The 15,442-nt window shown below is 45.6% G+C and overlaps 1 protein-coding gene across 1 annotated transcript in view; it reads right to left on the bottom strand.

Moving 5' to 3' along the window:
* NWD1 (NACHT and WD repeat domain containing 1) overlaps positions 1–15,442 on the bottom strand; it is a 67,272-nt gene that overhangs the window by 31,254 nt on the left and 20,576 nt on the right. The window contains exons 9-11 of the mRNA XM_072156602.1: positions 14,767–14,926; positions 13,378–13,495; positions 473–637 (exon numbers count right to left, since the gene is read on the bottom strand). Coding sequence (XP_072012703.1) covers positions 473–637; positions 13,378–13,495; positions 14,767–14,926 — 443 coding nt within the window. The remainder of the gene's footprint in view (positions 1–472; positions 638–13,377; positions 13,496–14,766; positions 14,927–15,442) is intronic.

Genomic DNA, 15,442 nt, shown 5'->3' with positions numbered 1-15,442 from the left:
TGGGGGCTTCAGTGTGCTGGCTACCTATATCCTGGGGGAGGAGGCTGCAGTGTGCTGGCTACCTATATACTGGGGGGCTTCAGTGTTATGGCTACTTATATACTGTTGGATGGTCTGCAGTGTGCTTGGTTCCTATATACTGGGGAGGCTGCAGTATCCTGGATCCTTATATACTGGGGGATGGACTGCAGTGTGCTGTATACCTATATACTGGGGAGATTGCAGTGTGCTGTATACCTTTATACTATGGCGCTTAAATGAGGGTGCATTGTATATTTTTAATAGCCTCGGGGGAGGGGGGGGGGGGCTGAGATTTGCCCTGTACAACAAATTACCTAGTAACTCCCAGTAACAGGATTTCCAAGTAACAGATTAAACACATTGGATAAAATCTTGCTCATCCATATTAGGATTCCTGTGATATGTATCACATTGAATCAGCCGTCCAGATCTTTGTTACCAAGTTACTCACCTATACGACCCTCAATAAAATTTATGGTAGGTTGGAAGAGTCGAAGGGTATCATGCACCAGCTTGGCCTCTTCATTTTCCACTTGTTTCACACACATATCAAAGTCTTTAATCACACTATTGATTCCACAGGAAATGATCTTGCTAGATATCCAGTTCATATTACCTGTAAAATTATTTTCTAAATGTTTACACTAATCATAAAATAATTGGTTATATAGATAATTAATTGTATCACTTGTGCAACACTAAGGATAACCTCAAACGATGAACTGTTGGCTTAAAGGGGTATACCCACCAAAACAAAATTCTTAACCCCTTATCACCGACACTAGTTTTCAGCTTAATGACCAGACTGGATTTTCAAATCTGCCCTATGTCATGATGATTGGTTATAACTTCAGAACACTTTATCATATCTAGGTGATTTTGAGAATGTTAGTTGTAAAATTTAAGTGATAAGTTTTGCGAAGTGAAAATTTGGCAAAAGTTTGTAAAAATTCTTCATTTTCCAAGTTTATGTTCTGCTTTCTAGACAGAAGGTAAAACTACCCAAAAAGCTTGATAATTAACATTTACGGAATGTCTGCTTTATGTTGAGATGATATTTTATGCATCCTGTCATTATTCTCGGAAGTTATGAGGCGCAGAACTTTAGGTGCGATTTTTCTCATTTTCATGAAAATCCCCAGAACTCACATTTTGAGGGACAACTCAGCTTCCAAGTGACATTGAAAGGCCTAAATAATAGTAAAACCCCATAAATTACCCCACTATAGAAACTTCACCCCTCAACATATGTAAAACAACTTCTATTAATTCTATTAACCCTTTAAGTGTTTCACATGGGTTAAAACAATATGGACCTGCGATTTAGAAACTTATGAATTTTTTGGGAAAATACATTCATTTAGGCCAAAACTGACCATTTAATAATAAATTAAATGATGAAATGCTTGGCAACATTTGATGCCCAATTTCTCCCAAGTGTACTGATACCCCATATGTGGTGGTAACTGCTGTATGGGCGCAGGGCCAGGCATAGAATGAAGGCAGCGCCATTCACAGCAGATTTGTATTGTCACATTGTACAAGATATTACCGTATATACTCGAGTATAAGCCGACCCGAGTATAAGCCGAGACCCATAATTTTACCACCAAAAACTGGGAAAAGCTATTGATTCGAGTATAAACCGAGGGTGGGAAATGGATTGGTCACAGACCCCCCCCCCAGTATATAGCCAGCCAGCCCTCTATAGTATACAGCCTGCCCCTAGTAGTATACAGCCACCCCAGCCTGCCCCCAGTAGTATACAGCCACCCCAGCCTGCCCCCAGTAGTATACAGCCATCCCAGCCTGCCCCCAGTAGTATACAGCCACCCCAGCCTGCCCCTAGTAGTATACAGCCTGACCCCAGTAGTATACAGACTGCCCCCAATAGTATACAGCACTGCCCAGCCTGCCCCCAGTAGTATACAGCTCTGCCCAGCCTGCCCCCAGTAGTATACAGCACTGCCCAGCCTGCCCCCAGTAGTATACAGCACTGCCCAGCCTGCCCCCAGTAGTATACAGCACTACCCAGCCTGCCCCCAGTAGTAGACAGCACTGCCCAGCCTGCCCCCAGTAGTATACAGCCCAGCCCAGCATTAAAAAAAAAAAAAACTTATATATTCACCCTCCGGTGGCCCCGATCTGCAGCGCTGCTCCCCCGATGTCCGCGCGGGTCCTCTTCTGGCTTCCGCGCCTGTCTTCTGTACATCACGCTGGGTGCCGCCATTGCTCTCTCCCCGGTGGCGACTAGTATGACGTCAGCAGCGGTGCCCGGGAGAGAGCAATGGCGGCGCCCAGCGCGATGTACAGGACACAGAAGACGGGCGCGGAAGCAAGAAGAGGACCCGCGCGGACTTCGGGGGAGCAGTGCTGCAGATTGGGGCCACCGGAGGGTGAGTATATAAGTTTATTATTTTTTAAGTATTTTTTGTGTTGTGTTTTAACTTGTGACTCGTATATATGGTAGCTTATTCATAAGATTTTATTAACTATTTCAAGGGGGACACAAACAAAATCATAAATTTTTATTTTGGACTTTTAGCACTTTACCACCCCCCCCCCCCCTCTCACCGTAACGTAAAAATAATTCTTTATTTTTATTCTCTGGTTCACTAAGATTGTGATGATACCTCATTTATATAGGTTTACTTAGCTTTGCTCAATTTTACTGAGCAAAACCAATATTGGAGGAAATCACATTTTTTTTACTACTCGACAACTTTTCAGGGCCATAACTTCTGTATTTTTCTGTTGAGATGGTGTTTGATGAAAAATTGTATATTACAGGAAGTTTTTCATGTTTTTTTTACGTCGTTCACTGAGCGGGTTCAATATTGATTTAGATTTATTGTACAAATTAATACAGACGCAGTGATACCAAATATGTACTTATTTTTGTGTTTTATATATACTTTATTTGCATTTTACGTGTAACTGGGGAGATTATGGGACTTTTATTTTATTTATTTATTTAATCTTTTTTTTTTTTTAACCCTTTTACATTTTCTACTTCTTGGCTTGAACAAGCGTTCATCCGATTGCTCAATTACATACAGACGGGTCCTGCCAGGAGGCGGAACCCGGTGGGGACTGAAGCCGACGGCTTTGTGGCACTTGCCAGACCCCGGGGCTGCGGCAGGAGGGATCGAATCCTTGGTAAGCACATTGGGGGGGGGAGGGTACGATCTGCGATGGGGACACTTGACTGCGGCGTGCAAGGGGTTAAACACCCGGGATCTGAGTTTTTCCGATCCCGGGTGTTAGTGCCGCCGTAGAAAGGTGTTGCGTCAGAAGAAGTACCCTTAATGACCGCCGTATAAATCCGATAGGGCGCTCATTATGGGGTTAAATATATACTCAGGATAACAAAATAACACATTATCTAATTAAATGTTATAAACAAAAATACAGCTTTCACAGATATAATTCCAACTTGTCCTGATGTAAACAATTATGGTTGTCCCGGGATCTGACCGTAAAGTTTATGATTATGGTCAGGCAGGGCAGATTCTTCTTATGAATAGCTTCTCATCTCTGCACGATGCAGTGTGCTCTGCCTCCAACCCCTTCCCCCTGCATTACAAGATGAGCTTAGACACAGACATTTAGCGTGCAAACACATATCAGCTAGCACATGTCGGTGCGCTGCATTGGAGAAGGAATGAGCACTGCTCACTCCTCCCCTCTACATAGGAGAATGCGCTGCATGGCCATTCAAGCTCTATCATTTGTGCGGGCATGGAACGGTGAGCACACATTTGTGGCCAGATATACATGCCCCTGACGGTCGCCTTACTCTACAAACTACAGTTAAGATAAGATCTTTATAGCAGGGGAAGAGGTATAGCAGAGCAGACTGTGTTTGTTTTAACTGAGATATAGCAGTGCTGACTCTGTGTGTGTTATATATATATATATATATATATATATATATATATACAGCAGTGCTGGAGAGTGTCATTGTGCTTTATATCCATCTCATGGATCTCATCATCTCTCACAGCACACAGCATCTCATTCATAGCGCTAGAAGTGTCTAAGAAAGTCCCCGCCCACACTCTGCAATAGTAAAGTAAGGGGTTAAAAATCATCTTTATATCTTTATTGTTTAAACATCACTAGGGGGATTAAAATTTGAGAACTTTTTTTCATTGGAAAACCCCTTTTACAGGTTAAGTAGAGACGCGCTGTATTTGAAAATCAATATTCCAGTTTAAATATCGAAACCACAAGAGTATTTTCAAAAATTACTGGGTAATAGCCTGTAATAGCCTACAATAGCCTTGTACATTCTTTTAATACTTTAATCACTATATTTATTTTAAAGTAGTTTTTGATTATGAGTAGAGATGAGCGAACATACTCGTCCGAGCTTGATGCTCGCTCGAGCATTAGCGTACTCGAAACTGCTCGTTGCTCGGACGAATACTTCGCCCGCTCGAGAAAATGGCAGCTTCCGCCATTTTGCTTTTTGGCGGCCAGAAACAGAGCCAATCACAAGCCAGGAGACTCTGCACTCCACCCAGCATGACGTGGTACCCTTACACGTCCATAGCAGTGGTTGGCTGGCCAGATCAGGTGACCCTGGGATAGACTAGCCGCTGCCCGCGCTGCTCGGATCATTCTGTGTCTGGATGCTCCTAGGGAGAGAGCTGCTGCTGGTCAGGGAAAGCGTTAGGGTGTTCTATTAGCTTAGCAGGAGTGATTCTACAAGAACCCAACAGCCCTTCTTAGGGCTACAATAACGTTATACTTTTTTTTATTTTTTATTTGCAGCTAGTACCATATTGTGAGGAATTTGCAGGGGGACTTGCTACCGTTGTGTTTAGCTCTTAGTGACACACATATCCACCTCAAACACCAAAGTGGGAAAATTTATTAGGGGTTTGATTTCAATTAGGCACAGTCTGCCATTTACTTTTTATTTTACGTTTATTTTTTCATAACTCAGCGTCATCTCATCTGGCATAGCAGTGTGCTTTCATACTTGGCTAGAAAATAGCCATAGGAGAATCCAAACGGCTTACTTACGCCTACAATAGCGTTATATATATTTTATTTCTGGTTGATCTGCTGGTGGCTGTCCTTGCTGCAGTGCATCTACTAGCAAATTGTGAGGAATTTGTAGTGAGACTTGCGACCTTTGTGTTTAGCGCTTAGTGACGCACATATCCATCGCAAAGACCGAAGTGGGAAAATTTATTAGGGGTTGGATTTCAATTAGGCACAGTCTGCCAGTTTCTTTCTATTTTACGTTTATTTTTTCATAACTCAGCGTCATCTCATCAGTGTGCTTTCATACTTGGCTAGAAAATAGCCAAAGGAGAATCCAAACGGCTTACTTACGCCTACAATAGCGTTATATATATTTTATTTCTGGTTGATCTGCTGGTGGCTGTCCTTGCTGCAGTGCATCTACTAGCAAATTGTGAGGAATTTGTAGTGAGACTTGCGACCGCTGTGTTTAGCGCTTAGTGATGCACATATCCATCGCAAAGACCGAAGTGGGAAAATTTATTAGGGGTTGGATTTCAATTAGGCACAGTCTGCCAGTTTCTTTTTATTTTACGTTTATTTTTTAATAACTCAGCGTCATCTCATCAGTGTGCTTTCATACTTGGCTAGAAAATAGCCAAAGGAGAATCCAAACGGCTTACTTACGCCTACAATAGCGTTATATATATTTTATTTCTGGTTGATCTGCTGGTGGCTGTCCTTGCTGCAGTGCATCTACTAGCAAATTGTGAGGAATTTGTAGTGAGACTTGCGACCGCTGTGTTTAGCGCTTAGTGATGCACATATCCATCGCAAAGACCGAAGTGGGAAAATTTATTAGGGGTTGGATTTCAATTAGGCACAGTCTGGCAGTTTCTTTTTATTTTACGTTTATTTTTTCATAACTCAGCGTCATCTCATCAGTGTGCTTTCATACTTGGCTAGAAAATAGCCAAAGGAGAATCCAAACGGCTTACTTACGCCTACAATAGCGTTATATATATTTTATTTCTGGTTGATCTGCTGGTGGCTGTCCTTGCTGCAGTGCATCTACTAGCAAATTGTGAGGAATTTGTAGTGAGACTTGCGACCGCTGTGTTTAGCGCTTAGTGACGCACATATCCATCGCAAAGACCGAAGTGGGAAAATTTATTAGGGGTTGGATTTCAATTAGGCACAGTCTTCCAGTTTCTTTTTATTTTACGTTTATTTTTTCATAACTCAGCGTCATCTCATCTGGCATAGCAGTGTGCTTTCATACTTGGCTAGAAAATAGCCAAAGGAGAATCCAAACGGCTTACTTACGCCTACAATAGCGTTATATATATTTTATTTCTGGTTGATCTGCTGGTGGCTGTCCTTGCTGCAGTGCATCTACTAGCAAATTGTGAGGAATTTGTAGTGAGACTTGCGACCTTTGTGTTTAGCGCTTAGTGACGCACATATCCATCGCAAAGACCGAAGTGGGAAAATTTATTAGGGGTTGGATTTCAATTAGGCACAGTCTGCCATTTCCTTTTTATTTTACGTTTTTTTTTCATAACTCAGCGTCATCTCATCTGGCATAGCAGTGTGCTTTCATACTTGGCTAGAAAATAGCCATAGCAATAGGATAGCATCGTTTGGTTTTAAAAACTAAAAAACACAAAAAAAAAAAAAACACAAAAAAAAGTTTAAAAAAAATTAAAGTTATAACTTTCATTTTCAAAATGTTTAACCCGAGGGCTAGGGGTAGAGGAGGAGGGCGGGGACGTGGGCGTCCAACTACTGCAGGGGTCAGAGGCCGTGGTCCTGGGCGGGGTGAGACACCACCTGCTGATGAGGGAGCAGGGGAACGCCGCAGAGCTACACTCCCTAGGTTCATGTCTGAAGTTACTGGGACTCGTGGTAGAGCACTGTTGAGGCCAGAACAGTGCGAACAGGTGATGTCGTGGATTGCCGACAATACTTCGAGCAATTTGTCCACCAGTCAGTCTTCCACGCAGTCCACCCATGTCACCGAAATCGGCACTCCTCCAGCTCCTGCACCTCAGCCTCCTCCCCCCCAGTCTGCCCCCTCCCATGAAAATTTGGCATTTGAACCGGCATACTCTGAGGAACTGTTTTCTGGACCCTTCCCACAGTCACAAACCACTTGTCCGGTTGCTGCTGAGCAATTTTCCGATGCCCAGGTTTTCCACCAGTCGCAGTCTGTGGGTGATGATGACCTTCTTGACGTAGTGGAAGAAGTGTGTAAAGAGGTGTCCGACGATGAGGAGACACGGTTGTCAGACAGTGGTGAAGTTGTTGTCAGGGCAGGAAGTCCGAGGGGGGAGCAGACTGAGGGATCGGAGGATGATGAGGTGACAGACCCAAGCTGGGTTGAGAGGCCGGGTGAACACAGTGCTTCTGAGACGGAGGAGAGTCCTCGACCAGAACAGGTTGGAAGAGGCAGTGGTGGGGCCAGACGGAGAGGCAGGGCCAGAGCAGGTGCATCAGCGCCAAATGTGTCACGTAGTGAAGCTCCCGTGGCGAGGGCTCCCGCGGCGAGGGCTAGATTTTCAGAAGTCTGGAGGTTCTTTAAGGAAACACCGGATGACCGACGGACTGTGGTGTGCAACCTTTGCCAAACCAGGATCAGCAGGGGTTCCACCACTACTAGCTTAACTACCACCAGTATGCGCAGGCATATGAATGCTAAACACCCCACTCAGTGGCACCAAGCCCGTTCACCTCCGGCCGTGCACACCACTGCTCCTTCCCCTGTGTCAGCTGATAGTCAGCCCCCTGCCCAGGACCCTGGCACAAAAACCCCATCGTCGCCTCCACGATCCTCCACAGCATCCACCAGCGTTCAGCTCTCCATACCCCAGACGCTGGAGTGGAAACGGAAATATAGTGCAACCCACCCGCACGCCCAAGCCCTTAATGTTCACATCTCCAGATTGCTTAGCCTGGAGATGCTGCCCTATAGGCTAGTAGAGACCGAGGCCTTTCGCAACCTCATGGCGGCGGCCGCCCCTCGGTATTCGGTCCCCAGCCGCCACTACTTTTCCCGATGTGCCGTCCCAGCCCTGCACCAGCACGTGTCAGACAACATCATCCGTGCCCTGACCAACGACGTTTCTGACAAGGTCCATCTGACCACGGACACGTGGACGAGTGCTGCCGGGCAGGGCCACTATATATCGCTGACGGCACATTGGGTTAACTTGGTGGAGGCTGGGACCGAGTCTGACCCTGCGGCTGGTCATATACTGCCGACGCCGAGGATTGCGGGGCCTACCTCGGTCCAGGTCTTTCAGGCCTACTATGCCTCCTCCTCCTCCCACCCCTCCTCCACCTCCTCCTCCGAACTACCATCCGTGGGCATGGCGCCATCAGTTGCTAGCTCTAGGCACAGCAGCAGTGCCGTCGCTAAGCGACAGCAGGCGGTGCTCAAACTGCTGAGCCTAGGCGATAAAAGGCACACCGCCCAAGAACTATTACAGGGCATCACGGCGCAGACTGATCTGTGGCTGGCACCGCTGAACCTGAAGCCAGGCATGGTTGTGTGTGACAACGGCCGTAACCTGGTGGCGGCTCTGCAACTCGGCAGACTGACACATGTGCCATGCCTGGCCCATGTGTTAAATCTGATAGTTCAGCGTTTCCTCAAGACATACCCCAATCTGTCTGATTTGCTCATGAAGGTGCGCCGCATCTGTGCGCATTTCAGGAAGTCCAGCACAGATGCTGCCACTCTCAGGGCAGCGCAGCGCCGCCTCCAACTGCCCGCTCACCGACTGTTGTGCGACGTGCCCACGAGGTGGAATTCAACATTAACCATGTTATCCAGAGTTTACCAGCAGCGCAGAGCGATTGTAGACTGCCAGATGTCAACTTCCACCAGAACTGGTAGTCAGGTCAGTCAGCTTCCTCAAGTCTACAATCAGGAGTGGACGTGGATGTCTGATATCTGTCAGGTGCTGAGTAACTTCGAGGAGTCAACACAGATGGTCAGTGGCGATGCTGCCATCATCAGCCTCACCATCCCGCTGCTTGGCCTGTTGAAAAACTCTCTGATCAGCATGAAGTCGGAAGCTTTGCGCTCGTCACAAGAGACGGGGGAAGAAGATTCCCTTGTTGATAGCCAAAGCACCCTTAGGTCTGTTTCTCAGCGCATATCGGAGGAGGTGGAGGTGGAGGAGGATGAGGAGGAAGAGGAGGAGAATGTTGGCGAGACACAAGAGGGGACCATTGTTGAGTCCTTCACTGTTCAGCGTGTATGGGCAGAAGAAGAGGAGTTGGAGGAGTTGGAGGAGGAGGAAATGGACAGTCAGGCCAGTGAGGGGAGTGAATTCTTACGTGTTGGTACTCTGGCGCATATGGCAGATTTCATGCTAGGCTGCCTATCCCGTGACCCTCGCGTTCAAAGAATTTATTCCAGCACCGATTACTGGGTATTCACTCTCCTGGACCCACGGTACAAGCAAAATCTTTCCACTCTCATCCCTGGAGAGGAAAGGAGTGTGAGAATGCATGAATACCAGCAGGCCCTGGTGCACAAGCTGAAACACTATTTCCCTTCTGACAGCGCTAGCGGCAGAGTGCGTAGTTCTGCGGGACAAGTAGCGAGGGAGAGTAGGCGAGCAGGCAGCTTGTCCAGCACTGGCAAGGGTACACTTTACAAGGCTTTTGCCAGCTTTATGTCACCCCAGCAAGACACTGTCACCTGTCCCCAGTCTCGGCAGAGTAGGGCTGATCTTTACAGAAAGATGGTGAGGGAGTACGTAGCTGACCATACCATCGTCCTAAATGATCACACAGCTCCCTACAACTACTGGGTTTCAAAGCTGGACATGTGGCACGAACTGGCGCTGTACGCCTTGGAGGTTCTTGCCTGTGTCTTGTCCGAGCGGGTTTTCTTTTTTAAATCAGATAACGTTTATTAAAAGACAGTAGTAGATGACAATGGCATGTTTGTGCGATTATTGTCTAATAATATTACAACAATTGTACAGGAAATAATTGTTCCCACAAAACAAGAACAACCCACCGCCCCCCCCCCCCTTTCTTAACCCTACGATCCGGCCCTTCGTATATCAATCACATTAAATCCCTTATAGGAGTGCTTTTTATTCTTTTTATTTCAGTATCACCGTCACCCACTTACACCTAGGTAAGTGATGTCTAAAGTCCCATTAATCCACCAGGTCTAGCTCTCATCCAGCAACGCATCAATTCCTCAGACACTATCCCTTGACAGTCTACCCATTTCTTCCACTGTTTCTGAAACTTAGCTACCGCCTTTCTCTTCACATACACTCTCAGTTCCATACGAATAGTATTATTCAATATACCCTTTATCTCCCCTATTACTGGAGGGGACTCATCTAACCAATGGCTTGCTATTGATTTTCGAGCTTGATACAGAATTTTCGCCACCGCCAATTGTTCCTTCTGAGGGACCTCCAGTTGACCTATGCAACCAAGCACACACACCTTGGGTTCACTCGGGACCTGCACCTCAATTACCTCATAAATAAGTCTGCGCACATCCTCCCATAACCTTGACAAGCGAGGACAAGACCAGAACATGTGCATCGCATCAGTCTCATCCGCTCCACATCTTGGGCAACATGCATCTCCTCGTACCCCCATTCGCCTGAGCACCAATAGTGTCCGATATACTCTGTGTAAGAGAAACAGTTGTGATCTCCTCTGGGCCACATTTAGTGATAATACAGAGGTTCTTGCCTGCCCTGCCGCTAGCGTCTTGTCCGAGCGGGTTTTCAGTGCAGCTGGTGGCATCATCACCGATAAGCGTACACGCCTGTCGACTGACAGCGCTGACAGGCTGACGCTTATTAAGATGAATAAAGCCTGGATTTCTCATAATTTCCAATCTCCACCAGGTGAAGGAAGCTCAACCTGAATAATTTATGCACTCCTCCTCCTCCTCATTTTCCTCCTTCTCCTCCTCTTTGTACACTAAAGCAGAGGAAACTGGCTATTTTTTGACAGGGCCCACTGGCTCTAGCTATAGTACTTTATGCATTTAATTTTTCTGGAGAGCCACCTACCCGGTCCTCTGTTTTAAACAATTTTTGGGAGTGCCACATACAGGCACTCAATCTATTCAATTTTTCTGGAGGGCCACCTACCTGCTCCTCTGGTTTGAAAACTTTTTTGGACTGCCACATACAGGCACTCAATCTATTTCATTTTTCTGGAGGGCCACCTACCTGCTCCTCTGGTTTGAAAACTTTTTTGCACTGCCACATTCAGGCACTCAATCTATTCCATTTTTCTGGAGGGCCACCTACCTGCTCCTCTGGTTTGAAAACTTTTTTGGACTGCCACATACAGGCACTCAATGTATTTCATTTTTCTGGAGGGCCACCTACCTGCTCCTCTGGTTTGAAAACTTTTTTGGACTGCCACATACAGGCACTCAATCTATTCCATTTTTCTGGAGGGCCACCTACCTGCTCCTCTGGTTTGAAAACTTTTTTGGACTGCCACATACAGGCACTCAATCTATTTCATTTTTCTGGAGGGCCACCTACCTGCTCCTCTGGTTTGAAAACTTTTTTGGACTGCCACATACAGGCACTCAATCTATTTCATTTTTCTGGAGGGCCACCTACCTGCTCCTCTGGTTTGAAAACTTTTTTGGACTGCCACATACAGGCACTATCCAAATTAAATTGTCTCCATAGCAGCCTCCACACGTTGTCTCCATTGCTACCTCCAAAAGTCGTCCATATAGCTGCCTCCATACATCGTCCCCTTATCAAACGAGGTGTGTCAGGCAGAAATTTGGGTTGTTTTCATGGATTCCACATCAAAGTTGTTAACTTTGTCGCCACCCTGCTGTGTTATCCACAAAATATACTGGCAAACTTTTACCATTTAGGGATATTATTTCAGCGCTTCTTGCGCATCTGTTTACATTCCCCTCACCCGCCATATCCCAAACTTATAAGAACGCTACTACACTTAACTTGGTGCAGGCTGGGACCGAGTCTGACCCTGGGGCTGGTCATATACTGCCGACGCAGAGGATTGCGGGGCCTACCTCGGTCCAGGTCTCAAAGGCCTACTATACCTCCTCCTCCTCCCACCCCTCCTCCACCTCCTCCGAATTACCATCCGTGGCCATGGCGCCATCAGTCGGTAGCTCTAGGCACAGCAGCAGTGCCGTCGCTAAGCGACAGCAGGCGGTGCTCAAACTGCTGAGCCTAGGCGATAAAAGGCACACCGCCCAAGAGCTATTACAGGCCATTCCACATCAAACTTGTTAACTTTGTCGCCACCCTGCTGTGTAATCCACAAAATATACTGGCAAACTTTTATCATTTACCGATATTATTTCAGCGCTTCTTGCGCATCTGTTTACATTCCCCTCACCCGCCATATCCCAAACTTATAAGAACGCTACTACACTTGATCTTATACAAAAGGTTCTTAGAAGTGCTGTTTGGGGAGTAGCCTAGAGACAGGGGCTTGGATTGGCGAAAGCTCGCCTGGCAGCGGAGCGCCAGCTCCATGCCAAGATCCAACTAACATAGTTTTAACTGCAGCACCTTTAATCTACTACTAGTTCACTGCCTCCATACATGGTCCCCTTATCAAACGAGCTGTGTCAGGCAGAATTTTGGGTTGTTTTCATGCCTTCCATGTTAACTTTGTCGCCACCCTGCTGTGTAATCCACAAAATATACTGGCAAACTTTTATCATGTACCGATATTATTTGAGCGCTTCTTGCTCACCTCCTTTAGGGTATGTCGCCATGCCACTCTCTAGCCTGCCGCTGCTGCCGTTGCCTCTGCATGCCGTCCCCTATAGTGTCAGGGTCAATTATTGGATGTTTTAGATGCTATCTAGCTTCATTCTGTCACTCTGTCATGGCCATGCTGTTGCCCATAATTTTGGCATAATGGTGCGATTAAGCAGCCTCAGAGGCATCCATGCATGCTGCCCCTGCTGTTTGCTGTCCATTTCCGTGGTGTTTCCATCCTTTTCTGAGGTTCCCAGGTGTTTGGCCAAGCTTCCCTGTGCAGAGCCTTGGTCCCCTTGAAAAATGCTCGAGTTCCATTGACTTCAATGGGGCTCGTTATTCGAGACGAGCACTCGAGCATCGGGAAAAGTTCGTCTCGAATAACGAGTACCCGAGCATTTTAGTGCTCGCTCATCTCTAATTATGAGGTCTTGCCAATTGTGATGGTTTCTTTTTGACGCAATAGTTGACTAGCCCCTAATTTTCATGGTACCTACATCAAAACTTAAAAAACAAAAATAGATACCACGGTCGGAGTCCTAGTTGTAAACTATAATTTAAAATTATTCTGAATAGAGCACAAATTTACACCTACAATAAATAATATACATACCTAAGATTTCTCGCTGTAATTCATCAACACTTCCTGCATTAAGAAGATGGTAAGGCAACTCATTCATTTTCCTTAGATTTGGCAGCTGTTCTGAAAACCACAATGGCTGTGGAGCCACCTGAGAAGAGTTTTTAAATAGTAGATTAGAGATCTAGCACACATCAATCTATTGATGTATATTGGGTACAAATGTAGGCTACCAAACCATTTCTGTAGAGTTTTCAAAGTATTTAGAAGTTCTTAATGATGCAAATTGCAGATTATTTTTATTAGGCATAAAGTACGAACCAAATAACAAATGCAACATATCAGTCACTAAGTAAGACCTTCATCAGGCAGGATTGCTGAAGGCATCGGAAGTGGAAGATATAGGGTACAAAGATCACTGTGCTTTAGTAGTTTCTGTACAGTGGCGGATTAAGTATCTCATGGGCCCTGGGCTGTTCACATGACTAGGGCCCCCCCGGTGTCCAAACCAACCTCGTGCCCCGAGGCCTAATTTCCTCCGCCCGACGACGATTTCCACAGCATCGCCCCCTCCCCCCACCGTTTAATTAAATGTCCACAGCAGAGCTCCCCTATAGTGAAATGTCCACAGCGGATGCTCACTTTACAAAAATATCTACAGCAGTTGCCCCCTTTACATAAATGTCCACAGCAGAGCCCCCCGTTTAATTAAATGTCCACAGCAGAGCTCCCCTATAGTAAAATGTCCACAGCGGATGCTCCCTTTAGAAAAATATCTATATCAGTTGCCCCCTTTACAAAAATATCCACAGCAGAGCCCCCCTTTACAGAAATATCCACAGCAGAGCCCCCCTTTAATGAAATGTTCACAGCAGAGCCCACCCTATGATAAAATGTTCACAGCAGGACCTCTCACTTTACAGAAATGTCCACATTAGAGCCCCTTGGAAAAAAAACCCTCAATACTCACCACTGTCTTCTTCTCCTCTTCTGACCCCGCCACATCATAGCGTATGCGTTCAGGATAACAAGAATAAGCCGGTCCTAAGTACCAGTAGTAAGTAGAGGGTTTTTTTAACCTGAAGCTATTTGACAGCGGTGATCTTCATATAGGGCCCAGGTATGGGTGGGCGTGGACCTTTGGAAATCCGTGGACCTTGGGAAACCCATAACACCTCCATGATGATCAGCCATTGTTTCTGTACCACATATCCTTTTCTTCATATGCCTTCAGCAATCCATGCCTGATGAAGGTCTTAAAGACTGAAATGTTGCACTTGTTATGTGGATTGCAATACTTTATGCCTAATAAAAATAATCTACAATTTGCAGAGAGCCGAGTTTTAAAATAGGACATAGAATGGGTTTAATATATGGTAGCCACTGGAGGAAGGAGATCTTATGGTGGAAATGATTAAATACCTTTCTGTCTGCAGTTAGGGTTTTCTTAATGAGTGGCAAGTTGATGGGGCGTTTGGTGCCCAAAGCCCAGGTACCCATAAAGTAATCAGCTAAAATGTGATGTCTTTTTGTCTTCTCTGACCCGTTTAGGTAGATTTCATGTGCCACTTCAATGAACTGTCTAGAGAAAGAAAGCACAGGATAGTAGCATTTACCTGGTAAGAGTAGCCCCAATGTTTTCCTGACTGGGCGATATAATGCAGTGGAAGGTTGTTCTGTAAAACTGAAAATATAGTAGGATTGTCCTACAAACATTGCATCAGAGGGGGCGTGTTCTGCTTGGCCAGCCCCTCATATCTACTCCTCTCATATTCATGTCATGTGCCCAAGGTGATGTCATCTAAGGTCCTTTGCCCTGTAACATTAACATTAACCCCCATGTAATTGCTTCATCCAACACTTTCAGCATCTGAAAGTAGTTTTGATATGTTAATTCAAATCCTGTTGCAGGATTATTGTTTGTTATCCATAATTTGAGATTGTAACATTTTTTAAAAAATGTCAAAACATATTCACTACTACTAAACTGCGGCTATAAAAACAGAATAATTTGGGTAGCATTTAGGGTTCATAACATGGTGATGAAGTTGGTAATTTGTCATTAACAAAGTTATTAACTTTGTAAACATAAATAATA

The sequence above is a fragment of the Engystomops pustulosus genome, chromosome 1, assembly GCF_040894005.1.
Source record: "Engystomops pustulosus chromosome 1, aEngPut4.maternal, whole genome shotgun sequence".
Taxonomy (NCBI): Eukaryota; Metazoa; Chordata; class Amphibia; order Anura; family Leptodactylidae; genus Engystomops; species Engystomops pustulosus.
This window is presented reverse-complemented; position numbering and strand designations above follow the sequence as displayed.